Here is a 12,197-nt window from a genome sequence, read left to right as displayed (position 1 = left end):
GCCCCAGGGTGGCTGTGGCTACAATGTAGCTGCCATCACCAGTGTGTGAATGTGTGTGTGAATGGGTGGATGACTGGACGTGTAAAGCGCTTTGGGGTCTTTAGGGACTAAGTAAAGCGCTATACAAATGCAGGCCATTTTACAATTTTTTTTCCTTCTGTCCTCATCAATCTGTATGAAAACACACTGTTTAATTCATGTTCTGTATTTCAGGGACACCTGTGGCCAGAGTGACTGTGAAAGAAGATGCTGATGCTATTTTACCCTGTTCCCTCGGCACCAGTGAGACCATTGAGTCAATGGTGTTTGACTGGAAGAAAGACGGAAAGCAGGTGTTCACGTACAATAATGGCACACATCATAATAATGACCTTGAAGATCAGTCTGCGGAGTTCAAAGGTCGAGTCTCACATTTTACAGAAGAGCTGAAGAATGGCAACGCCTCCATAAAAATAACAGACACTAGGCTAGAGGACAAAGGAAACTATATTTGTATTTTTCCAAAAAGTCAGTCCGGTGATATAAGATTCCACATTGAGCTTGCTGTTGGTGAGTGCTGTTATAAATCAGCTGATTACTTGCAGATGAAACAGTCAGTACACACATCTGGCAGGGTCTCACCCCCATAGCACACCTGCAGAAATATTATCAATATTTGGTAAATCTGCTTGTCAAAGATCTGAGGTGCTCACAGGTTTTTTCAGTCTTTACTAAACAGAATAAATCTCTGTCAATGCAACTGTAAACACTGAATAAACAAATTCTCACTTCTCCTGATATATCAGACACACAGCTGTTCAGGGTGTTTTCTGACTGTGTCATTATAATACATCCACCACCATAAATCAGTCTCTTGTGTAAATGTATAAGGACAATTATGAAATATGTGACTGTTCTTTCTTCTTTTTTTAGTTTAGGATTATAAAATATGGCTAATATAGCAGATTAACACTTCTGAGTTTCTTTTCTCCAGTTTTATCTGACTGCCAACTTGATAATAACACAGTCACCTCTAATATTTGTGCTTTTTTCTCCTTTCAGAGCCCATATTAACTTGTTAGAGCCTCTCACAGGCATGTGCACTTCTGCATATCTGTAACTACCAGAATAAACTTAAGAAAAATTTCCAAATCATAAATATCTGATACCTGCCTGTTTTATCACTGTGAACTAAAATCTGTGATAATTATTGTAGTCTGTCAGTTTTACCTTTAGCTCTAACACAGATCATTTGTTAGAGGATTATACAGGAAATGACTGAAGCCTTGATGTTTTTAACCTTTTACTTAAGATGTTAACTAGAATTAATTAGTCATTATAAGGGCTAGGAGGCTGAAATTTACAGGATATCCTCTTCATTCTGTCTCCGATAAATGCACCAAGTTTCATGCTGATATACAGAGATGGCTTTAAGATATTACAGTTTAGTTCAAAGCGCAAAGCCGAGCATCTCTAATCAATTGCCTCAAAACGCCCAAAAAAATCTCTTCAAAGTTAACAAATAATAATGATTCATTTTGTTTTTTGCACTTTAAATGTTCTTAAATACTAAACTTAACCACAAAACCATCTCCTAAATAACTAAAATCATGATTTTGTTTTGTTCTTTATTTTCTAATCGGGTATTTTTCCAAAGATAAAATAGTTTTCTATGATTTCGTTTCGTTCCATTGAAACAGCAAGGCTAACTACGTAAACTTCCATATATGGTCGACAGGTGATTTTCCCGGCTTCAAAGGGAGAGTGGTTTCATTGCCTTAACTTTCTATTGGATAACAGCAGCTGTCAATCAAACTGCCGTGCGATTGGTATAAGATTCGTTTTTCTGATTGGCTGATTGGATTAACGGTCTCCATGGCGCGTCGCTTCACGTTGGCGGAAGATGCTGATAGATTATTGATGTTCGTGGGCGTTTAAGGATTTCAGCGATACCAAACTTGATTGGTGAAATAATCTAACAATCGCTTAAAATTGGCTTTAAAACCGCATTTATATTAGTTTGCGTAGCTCCGATAAAACTTTCCGACAAAACAAATTTACTGTTTTTCAGGTTCTTTTTACTCCCGCTTGAACACAAACGAACTGAAGTTAATCCGTGGGGGGGTTTCCCTTTAAACAAGCAATTGTTTGTTTTTAAAAAGCCGTTTTTGGTCCAATAAACGGCTTTTTAACATTGATTGTAATGGGTAGAAGTAGGGTCACGAAGTATTTACTGCCGTAAATTAAGACGTTGCTGTTTTTATGTCGTAAATTCTTTACTGAGGTTCATGAATCTACTGAAAGATAAACATCTGAACTTTGAAACGACGTATAACATGCCCGTGTCTATGTTTCCGGTCATCATGAAAATATACATTATGTTTATCTATTAATATTACCATGCAAACTTGGGTCGCATACAACCTCTGCGTTTTAAAAAGTTAAAGGTCCGAAGCATCTCAGGTGAGTCCTGCCTTTGACGTCACTGATATTCGCATCCTCGTGTGTATATGTGAACTCATTACTCACTCCTAATCGTCTGCATTGAGTTATTAATCCAAGTAGAAAACTACCTTTTAAGATACATATGCTCAAAAAGTATCTTATCCCTCTCAATGTAATTAAAATTTACAGCAACTTCTAGTAATAAGTTTTCTAAGACTAGTGGAATTGTTTTGGAGATTGCAGGGGGGTTTTGCTTTATTTTCTGTAACATCTACAATTGTTCAAGTAGTTATTTATATTCATATTTATAGCAATAATAAATAACACTGAAATCCTCCTTAAGTAGTTATCCAGGTTACAGTGCCAGATTTTTGATGATATGTTTGCCATTTTGCTGGCACTTTCCTATCTTTTTCTGTATAACTCTAAACAAACTTAGAGATATCCAAACCTTTTTTCCATATAAATGTCTGCATGTGAGTCTAAAATGTTGGTTAGAGTAAAAACTTTGAAATTAAATTCCTTTTTAAAACATCAATACTGTCCAGTAAGGCAGTATTGAGTTAGTACCCTCACATTGGCACTCAGAGTAGCTAAACATGAAAAAATAATAATTATACAACATTACTATTGTGTGTTCACAGGAGCTGCAGAGCCTTCTGTCACAAATCTTGATCAAACAAATGACTGGGCGCTCCTTAAGTGTGTTGTTAAAGGTGCTTCCCCCAAACCTACAGTCGAGTGGTGGGACAGTAACAATCAAACCATTCCTTCAGAGGAGCCACAGGTCTCTAAAAAAGGAGAGCGCTTTTACGTCACCCTCAAAACTAATGTGACAAAGACCGACCGCTATCACTGTGTCGCCACACAGAAGGAAATCTGGCATCAGGCACATACGGAAATCAATGTGCGTTTGAATGGTGAGTGAAATTTTAATCTTAAAATGTTTTAAGTAATTGTTGTTTTTCAAAAATGTGAAATGTGCTCAGACTGAATACACAGAATGATGTCTGCAAAGAAGCTAAATATTAACTAATGAAATCATAAAGACAGATGTCTGGAAAATGTTTCTCAGGTGAAAAAAGTAGAAGTGTGTGATAAAACACTCCAGCAGACAGATTCACTGGAGCTGAAGCAAAAAGTAACTTTAGTCTGAATTCAACTCATAAATGAGGTTTTTTTTTGTTTGTATACAAGACCTCTTACAGGTATCATTATGAGCAGTTATCAGTGTTACATGATGCACAGAGTGATTATATTCCTTATTTTTTATGTGCTGTAGCAAATGTTTGAGGGCAGATGCTAAAAGGTGAGATGACACCCATTACACTTCTGAGCTCTGTCTCATTAAGGAGTCATTTTCCTATATTCCGGGAGTTTCCTGATAGCAAATCATCAAACTATTTTAATAACGTCTGTTGTGGTCCCTAAATCCAGCCAATCATATGAAGTGCCAAACCATTGCTGCAACCCACAGAAAACTTAATGATACAAACACAGCAGCAAATATTAAAAATGTATATAAGAGAGGGAAGTCTGAGAAGACTTTCTAAACTAATGTTAATGCATTAAACAATAGAGCCAACAATGGAATAGGAATCCCAATCATATACTTTATAGTAAAGATGAACAAGTTTTCACTGAGGTCACAGAGTAATTGAGCTCTTTTGTATACATGTGGTGAGTGAAGGATAATTTGGATGAGTCCATTGAATTGCAAGTAAAGATATTTTTTGGCAAATGTGACAAAAGGCTTTGTGTTCTTTTCGCTCAATAGTTGTTTTCTGCTTGGAACTCTCCCATGGATTCATTTTTCCCCCAGTCTCATTCTTATTGTTGAATAACTACAGCAAGTGAGGCCTTAAATTCTGAAGAATTTGTTCTGGGTTCTTCTGTGACCTCCTGGATGAGTCATCGATGCTCTAATAGCATCTAAAAGTAATTTGGTCGGCCGCCATCACCACTGTGGTTCGCTGGAGTCACAAAGCCTTATCCATGGTTTTGTAACCTTTCCAGACTAATAGGTGACAGTGACTTTGTTTTTCAGTGGTTTCTGTAGATCATAGCATGACGTGGTGGTTTTTGAGAACTTTTAGCCCACTTTTTCAGATGGGTTCTGTGTAGGTGATTTCTTGATTCAGCAGGTCTGGCAATGATCTAATCAGGCCTAAGTGTTTTTAGTGAAAAGGAACTGAGCTTTAAAAAATATGGTTAAAGTAAACATGGAAATCAGAAAGGGGTGAATACTTTTTCATAGCAATTAAATGCATAATTATGTATCTACAGTCGCCCTTGCAGGGGCATGCATGACAATCCACATGTATTCATACTGTATGCATTCGTATCATTAAAAAAAATAATAAACTAGTAGAAATCATCTTAATGCTCAGTATTTCTGAATGTAATATTCATGCCAGATGATTAAATGTAACATAAAAACGAGAAAACGGTTTTGCATAAAAAAATCAATCCTAACAGTCCAAAATCCTCCAGTGCAGAGAGTCATTTGTTGGCAGTGCAGCAGGCGGTCATTTCACTGACAGATTCGTATTTCTTGTTTTCTGCAATCATCAGTCTGAAGAGATTCACTTTAATGATGTGTGTAGCTAAGAAGCTCAGGGTGGAGGAAACCTCGATTACACACAGACTCACACATGTTGTCAGATGTGAGGCTCAGTAAAAAGAAAGCAGGAGTCTGTGAGCAGCAGCACAGATTCAAACATCTTTCATACAAAACAAAACTCCAACATCATCTTTACAGCTGAGAGCAGAACCAGAGCCAGCCTGTGAGCTGTGGAGACGAGCAGGAGGAAACAGGAAGTTATATCCATGCTGACATCACTGAGCTCGCTGTTTAAACCTGCTGTTTGTTCCTGACATGCAGTCACAGTCTGAGTTACACCAATGTTTTCTCTTCTGTTCCAGAACCAAACACTGGATTGATTGTAGCTGTTGCTGGTCTTGCTGTTGTTCTTGCGGTTGTAGTAGTTGGGATTCTTGTCTGGTGTTACTTCAAGAATAAAAAAAGTAAGTTTAATGTATTTATGAACATTCTCATATTTTTGTGTGACTGTCATTTTTATAATCTTGTTTATTTCACTTTTTCACATTTTTTTGAATATATTAATGAAACAAACTGAAATGAACTAAAGCTTATTGTGAGGAAAGAGGAGGAACACACTGTAGAGGCTGATGAAGATGGTTAAACAGCAAACATCACGATTTATTCATAAAGACAGTTTAGCATCTTGTCATGTAATCATAATAAAATTGGGTCAATTTTCCCGCTGTAGTTATGTTGCCATATCGGCAACGAGTATAATTCAAACTTACTCATGTGTCATCGTGCACGCCACTACTTAGATTCACAGCACTACATTTCTGCTCAGTTATGACTTTTTAACACAGTTTTGTTTTCCAATCTGCAGAAAGACAAGAAGAAACAGAATCCCCCCTTCGAGAAACAGAGAATCAACACTGATCAAAGTGAACCCAAAGTGTGAAGTACAGTGTGTGTGTAGCTTATGTGTTTGTTTTATGAGAACCAAGTTAAGCTTTTGAGCAGAACAGTGACGACATGTTGGATTATTTTTGGTATTTTCAGCAGTTTAAAAGTTCAGAACAGATTTTAATCCTGTGGTTTAGCACATGGTTAAAAGTCAGGATGGAGGGATGTAGCCATTTTTGTTATACTTTCATCCTAATCACCCCATATTTTTATATAAAAATAAAAGTATAAATGACTCATAGTGCTCAATACTTGATACACAAACCCCGTTCAAAAACAAATTTTGTCACATTCACAGTACAACATATAGTGAAATGCTTGTGTCCTGAACTGCAGACGTAGCTGCGCCATTCCAGGGCTGGTTTTTAGCATGGGGGATGCCAGGGCCCTGACTGGATACCCACCCGGTATCCAGAGGTGTGTAGTCTTACAACTAGCTGCCTGTCTAATGGCATCTTTTCAACATTGAAACAGGGCATTTGGTGATTTTTTTTTTTTCTATTTGAATGAAAACAGATGCAGTGCATCAATGCTTTCTTCATGAAATAAAAACTGTTGTATTTATTCCATAAGAGATCAGAGGTCCTCCTCCTGTTTTTTTCCTCTTCTGCAGCAGTTTAATAGGACTGAGCAGAGAAATGGCTCCACCTGCTCTTGGTACATAACATGTTACTAATAAAGAAAACTACTTTTAGCTGCACCGTTGCCACAGCGGGTAGCGCCGCATGTTTGATTTGGACACACAATCAATACTCTGGATGGATTTGTGTTTCCAGCTGTGCTCATATTTCAGTAAATATCTAAATAATATTTAAAAAGAAATTTGTCTGATAACAGCAAATAACAACTGTAGAATGCTCCAAACAAGGAAAACGTTTTTCTTTTGTTTTCTAACCCTAAATGTACATTAACTATAACCCTGAGCTGGTCTGCTGTAAATAAATGTGAATCAGGATACACACACTCCATTGAATGTTATTGATCTTTGATAATGAAAATCATGTTCATGCTTTTAATTCTTCATGTCCCAATACATTATTTGTTGTCACACTGTTCAAGGATCTTGGAGTAAAATGTCGTGTGTGTGTGTGTGTGTGTGTGTGTGTGTGTGTGTGTGTGTGTAACCACCTTGGGAAGACTCAAGGAGAGGGGCAGGTTAGACTTTGCTGAAAACACCTAAAAAAGATCCTGCAGAGATCAGAAAAAGTATCAGAAGAAACCAAGTTGAACTTTTATCTGAATAATGGGAAGAGAAAAGTATAAAGAAGGAGAGACATGACTTATTATTTAAAGCCCATCATCTGTCAAAGTGGAGGCAGTATTATTGTATGGCTTTGTGAAAACTGGGTCATTGTTTACTGATGATGTGACAAGATGAATTCTAAGTTTTCTGATTTGATTCATTCGTCAGTCGCCAAGCCAGTCACCGTGGTTTTCAGTTGTAGTAAATATACAGCTTAAAAATGTAAAGGCACATCAGATCTTAATGGGAAACAAATCGTGCTGGATATCTACACTGATAGGAACTGGGTAATATGTTACCAACAAAAGGATGCTACATAGTTGAATGGAAATTAAATTTATATATCTACAGAGAGCTGAATTCAAACAACTCTACCATCTAGCCTTTCTGTGTGGAGACATGCAGTTGGTGGGGTTAGGTTAATTGGAGTCTAAATTGTCGATGAGTGTGAGTGCAAATGGTTGTCTGTCTCTCTGTGTTAGGTGACCTGTTCAGTGTGTACCCTGCCTCTCGCAGCTGTGATAGGCTCCAGTGACCCTGATTTGGATAAGTGAAAAAGAATGGATGGATTTATCTTTTTAGAAGAAATATAAAATTCCAAGGTATTTGGTAAAGACATTATGAACAGATGGTACAAATGAGGCAGATACAAAGAACAGGAAGTTCCCAAAATAAAACAGGAAGCAAAACAACAGGACTCCTAACATGGAAACAGAGAACAGGAGGCAGGAGAAGGGAACACCAAACTATAACCAAGAACAGAAACTACAAAGCAAAATTAACTGATCATCATCATCATCACTTTATTCATAAGGCACTTTAAAACAACCAGCTCCAGCACTCCACGCGACCCTGAAAAGGATAAGCGGAAGCGAATGGATGGATGGATGTTGGGAGTCATGCAGCAGCATTTTGAACCAGCTGCAGACAGCAACGACTGACTGACCCCCACATAAAGTGAGTCATAGTAGTCCAGATGGGAAGAAATAAAAGCATGAATCACTGTTTCAAGGTGCTTCCTGGAAAGAAAATATTTCACTCTTGCCAGTTGCCTTAAATGAAAACTGAACTCAAAACCACAAATAACAAACATAAGCATACAAAAGAAATAAAACAAAAGCTCTAAAATACATAAAAACCAAACTAAAGGTTGGAGAATATTTAGTAAAAATTTGAACTCAAACTGAAAAACACTGGGTCAAAAACCTGTGAAGATGTGGTTGATGTTTGATGGTGGATGGGATGTAGCTCCTTCTGGTGTTTTTTTGTTCAAAGCAGCGAAGAAGCAGTCTGATCATCTGCCAGCACAGCAGAACCACACTTTGGGTCTGTGTTTGTTAGTTAGTGAACATCACTAACTAAATATCACATACACCCCTTGAGTTGTTGGTGTGGAGGTGGTCCTCAGTTTTATTTTGAAGCTGGACTTTCTGATGTCATTTTTCAAGTTGAAATTTCATAGGGAAGGAAAAAGGGTCAGTACATAACTGACAAATGCTCTACATGTGGCAGTGTCTGTCTACAGTCTTAGTTTGATTAGCATATTTTTAGCTAATATGAATGCTAAGACCTTCACCTAATTTCTGTGATTACTGGTTTCTTTGTTGGGGGTGTAGGATGTGACCTGTTACTCTGTTAACACAGGACCAGGAGTGGACTGACTAATCAGGAGTACCTGCCCGAGGCCAAAGGGTCGTTATGGACAGTCAGCTCAATCAACGAGCAGCTCATGGACCACTCTGACTGCACACTTTTGGTGTCTCCCTCTCTCTCTTTGCCAAGGCAGACAGGATGAACCAGGTTGATCACATAAAGTAAGAAAGATGGGGAGTTAGGGACTGAAAAGAGGTAAGAGCCAGTTAGAAATCAGGTCAGACTAAAACAGGAGCTGAAACAGGAACAGCTTCTTTGCATTGTTACATTGTGAACAGAGTGGCCTGGGATGATGTCAAATGCCTGGCCTTATCATTTTACCCAACCTCACTGAATGTAGCTGTACAAGGAACACTAAAACCAACACAGATCACAATGTGAAAGACAATGACCTGCAGTCTCTGAAAGGCCAAGACAGGATCATATGTGACACAACTGAGGCAGAGGATGCAAAACTAAATGTAAGAACAGGAGGCTGTCAGAATAAAACAGGAAGTGATAAAATAAAAGACCATCTAACATAGAAACTGAGAATTAACAACACAGGAAACACGAGAGAACTGAAAGAAGGAAATCAATACGTGCAAACTGGCCCAGAACAGAAAGTACACAAAAAACTAACTGACCTTCAAAATGCAAAAATACTATAAATGATGAAACTTAACTTGCAAATTAATAAATAAATAAATGGAAGATACTAAATAGAACATGAAAGCAAACTAAGAATCCACAAACAATATTTAATACAAATGAAATATAGAAAGTCCCAAACTAAAAACACAGGACCATGACAGGTTAGGAACCACTGAGCTACCATCACAACACTACATGTTCACATCACTATTAAAATATTACAGTAATTCTTCATTTTAGGACAGAATGAATACTTTCAATACTTTTTGTGTATTTTGCAGATAATCAAATAATTGTAAATATAGTAAAGAGTCAAGAATAAAAACATCAGTGTAGCAACATGATTATTGGTGTCTAACTGTTACAGAGGTGCTGAATGCAGTAAAATACAGGTGAAGTTGTTTACTTGGTTCGTTAGGTAGTTAGTCTCAGTTTACTCAGGTTTTGTTTGTACCTGTTCGGGCAGTTTTGTGTGTCTCTCAGCACCTTTGTGTGTGAAAGTTATTATTACGTTCACCATCTGTGCAGCACAGAAGGATCAGGATCCCCACCCAGATCCTTTTCATGCAGTGTTTACATTCATTTACTTTAACATTTACTTGAGTCCCACACAGGTGACGTCTGAGCCTCTCACAGGTTTACTGCAGTGTTGATGTGCAGTGAAACGTTTGTTTGAACCTTCTCCATGTTTTCAGGTCAGCTTGGCTTTGCATTACTTGTCATTTGTGACTTAAACAATAGGGTGCATACAGATATTAATAAACAGTTTATTGGTTTTAACAAAATAAAACTGCATCTTAGGATTTACTGTGTTCAGGATGGTGCAGTGATTATTATGGTTCCCTCTCAACAACAAGGATCCAGTCAGAGTTTTGTGTTCTGTACTCTGGCTTCGTTCCACTCTGTTAAAGAGCCATGTGACAGGTCAGTGACCTGTCCAGAGTCTGTTGTCCTGTGACCATTAAATGCAGAGTCAGAACATAAAGTAACTGAAATGAGTTTGTGAACTTGGAAAACCAACTAACTTGTAATAAAAGGTAAAGAGGGAATATTCTTAGTTTTGTTCTGTTAGCTCGGTAAAAATCTAATTACAGTGTCTGATGAGGTTTTGATGTTTACTGAGTTTCTGGATGTCTACAACACTGTGAGTCGGCTGCTTTCAGAAGGTTCTGTGTTGGTATTGTAATGTCTGTACTGATTTTCTAAATCCTGCCTCTGACATATGACCTCCATACAATAATAATAAAAAAGACTAAAATTAATACTGAAACCAATAAAGACTAAACAATATAAACTGGATGAAACAAGAAAATGTTATCTGGAAACAGTAATAAAATAAATAAAAATACTAAGTAGAAAATACAAAGTTACAGTGTGGAGGCTGGGCTGCTAACTCATGAGCTGACACTGTAGTTAAACTACTACACTAACACTATCAGCAGGTTGTGTTTATTAAGTGCACGGGTATCTGCTTATCTGTGCCAGCAGATCAATAAAACACAAAACTCAACTTCAAACTTATTTGTGATCAGATTCTCTCTCTTGTGTCAGGTTTAGAGGTGGGCAGATTGCTCATGTCTCCCCCTGTGGGTGAAACTACCCTTAAGTTGCTTTCATCCATCTGGAGCTCATAGCTCCTCATTAGCTGAGTGTTTAAGGACCGGCTGTGTAAGTCGCTCTCTGCCAGATCGTTTTCTCCACTATGGTTGTTAATCTCTAGCTGTTGTTCTTACCCCTCAATAATTATTTTGCTCTGTTTGCTTCCTAGTTCTCAGCTCACAGAAGCACACCTGCCTGCCCAGTCTCCACTCAACCTCTATCATCTCCAGATTCCAGCCTGATCCCCTGTGCCCCCTCTCTCTCATCAACTTAATCTAACTCCAAGTAAGGACACATAAGTAAGACTCTTGTACATACAGACAACCTTTTATTATCAGCTCTTGCTGATATCATCTCTCCCTCTCTGTGAATCCTCTGATACATCCTACATAGGAGCACCTGTTCCATCAGTCTGCTTCCATCAATTATTCAGTTTTAAATAAACTGTTTAAACTTTTCCCGGCTGTCCGAATCTGCTCATCAGTCCAGAAACTACAAAACCATGACAATTAAATGGTGTGTACCACACAGCAGGTCATAATTGCATTAAATGTTCCAAAAGTCACCACAAACACTTCAGTGACTTCAGTTGACAGACGCCCACTACGTTCAGCTGACTGTGCTGATGTTGGACACCTAAATCCATCCAACCATTTGCTTTCATGAAATCTCACCATCATAAATTTTGAATGCATCACATTTGTGGTTGTCAGGTTTGGCACATCAGTGAGTCAGAGTCCAGAGTGACTCTGATATCAACCCTCTGACTCCACACGAAACAACATTTACTCCAAACCACAAAAAACTGGAGCATTACTGAGATTGGCAGCTTTAATTAACTTCAAAGTAAAACTCTTTGTTCAACTTATTCCTGGCGCTGGATCATCTGACAGCCTTTAAAACAGTTTCCCTCGGGATAAATAAAGTATTATCAATCATAATATGACTTACTGTCTGCATTGTACTGTACAGTTTCATCTTTGTCAGCATCTGGACTCTGATCATCAGAGTCTAATTGCCAGAGAGCTGAATTTTGTATCACAACAATTCATTTTCAGTCTTTCCAAAATGTTTTCTCCTTATTGATCTGGAGCGGGTTATAAATTTTAGACTGATGCTTGTAAGATGTTTCTGTGT

The 12,197-nt window shown here is 37.9% G+C and overlaps 1 protein-coding gene across 2 annotated transcripts in view; it reads left to right on the top strand.

The window, feature by feature from the left end:
- LOC102207581 (butyrophilin subfamily 1 member A1-like) overlaps positions 1-6,887 on the top strand; it is an 18,376-nt gene extending 11,489 nt beyond the window's left edge. Inside the window, exons 2-5 of one of the 2 annotated variants that reach the window (XM_005752837.1) lie at positions 214-549; positions 3,069-3,344; positions 5,350-5,451; positions 5,853-6,887. In XM_005752837.1, coding sequence (XP_005752894.1) covers positions 214-549; positions 3,069-3,344; positions 5,350-5,451; positions 5,853-5,905 — 767 coding nt within the window. In that variant the 3' untranslated portion in view covers positions 5,906-6,887. Of the gene's footprint in view, positions 1-213; positions 550-1,858; positions 2,443-3,068; positions 3,345-5,349; positions 5,452-5,852 lie in introns of those variants that run through there. The other variant, XR_001290632.1, reaches the window with a different exon arrangement.
- The last annotated feature ends 5,310 nt before the right edge of the window (positions 6,888-12,197 follow it).

Source organism: Pundamilia nyererei, unplaced genomic scaffold, assembly GCF_000239375.1.
Source record: "Pundamilia nyererei isolate P.nyererei 1_Seehausen unplaced genomic scaffold, PunNye1.0 scaffold00385, whole genome shotgun sequence".
In the NCBI taxonomy this organism is placed as follows: Eukaryota; Metazoa; Chordata; class Actinopteri; order Cichliformes; family Cichlidae; genus Pundamilia; species Pundamilia nyererei.
This window is presented reverse-complemented; position numbering and strand designations above follow the sequence as displayed.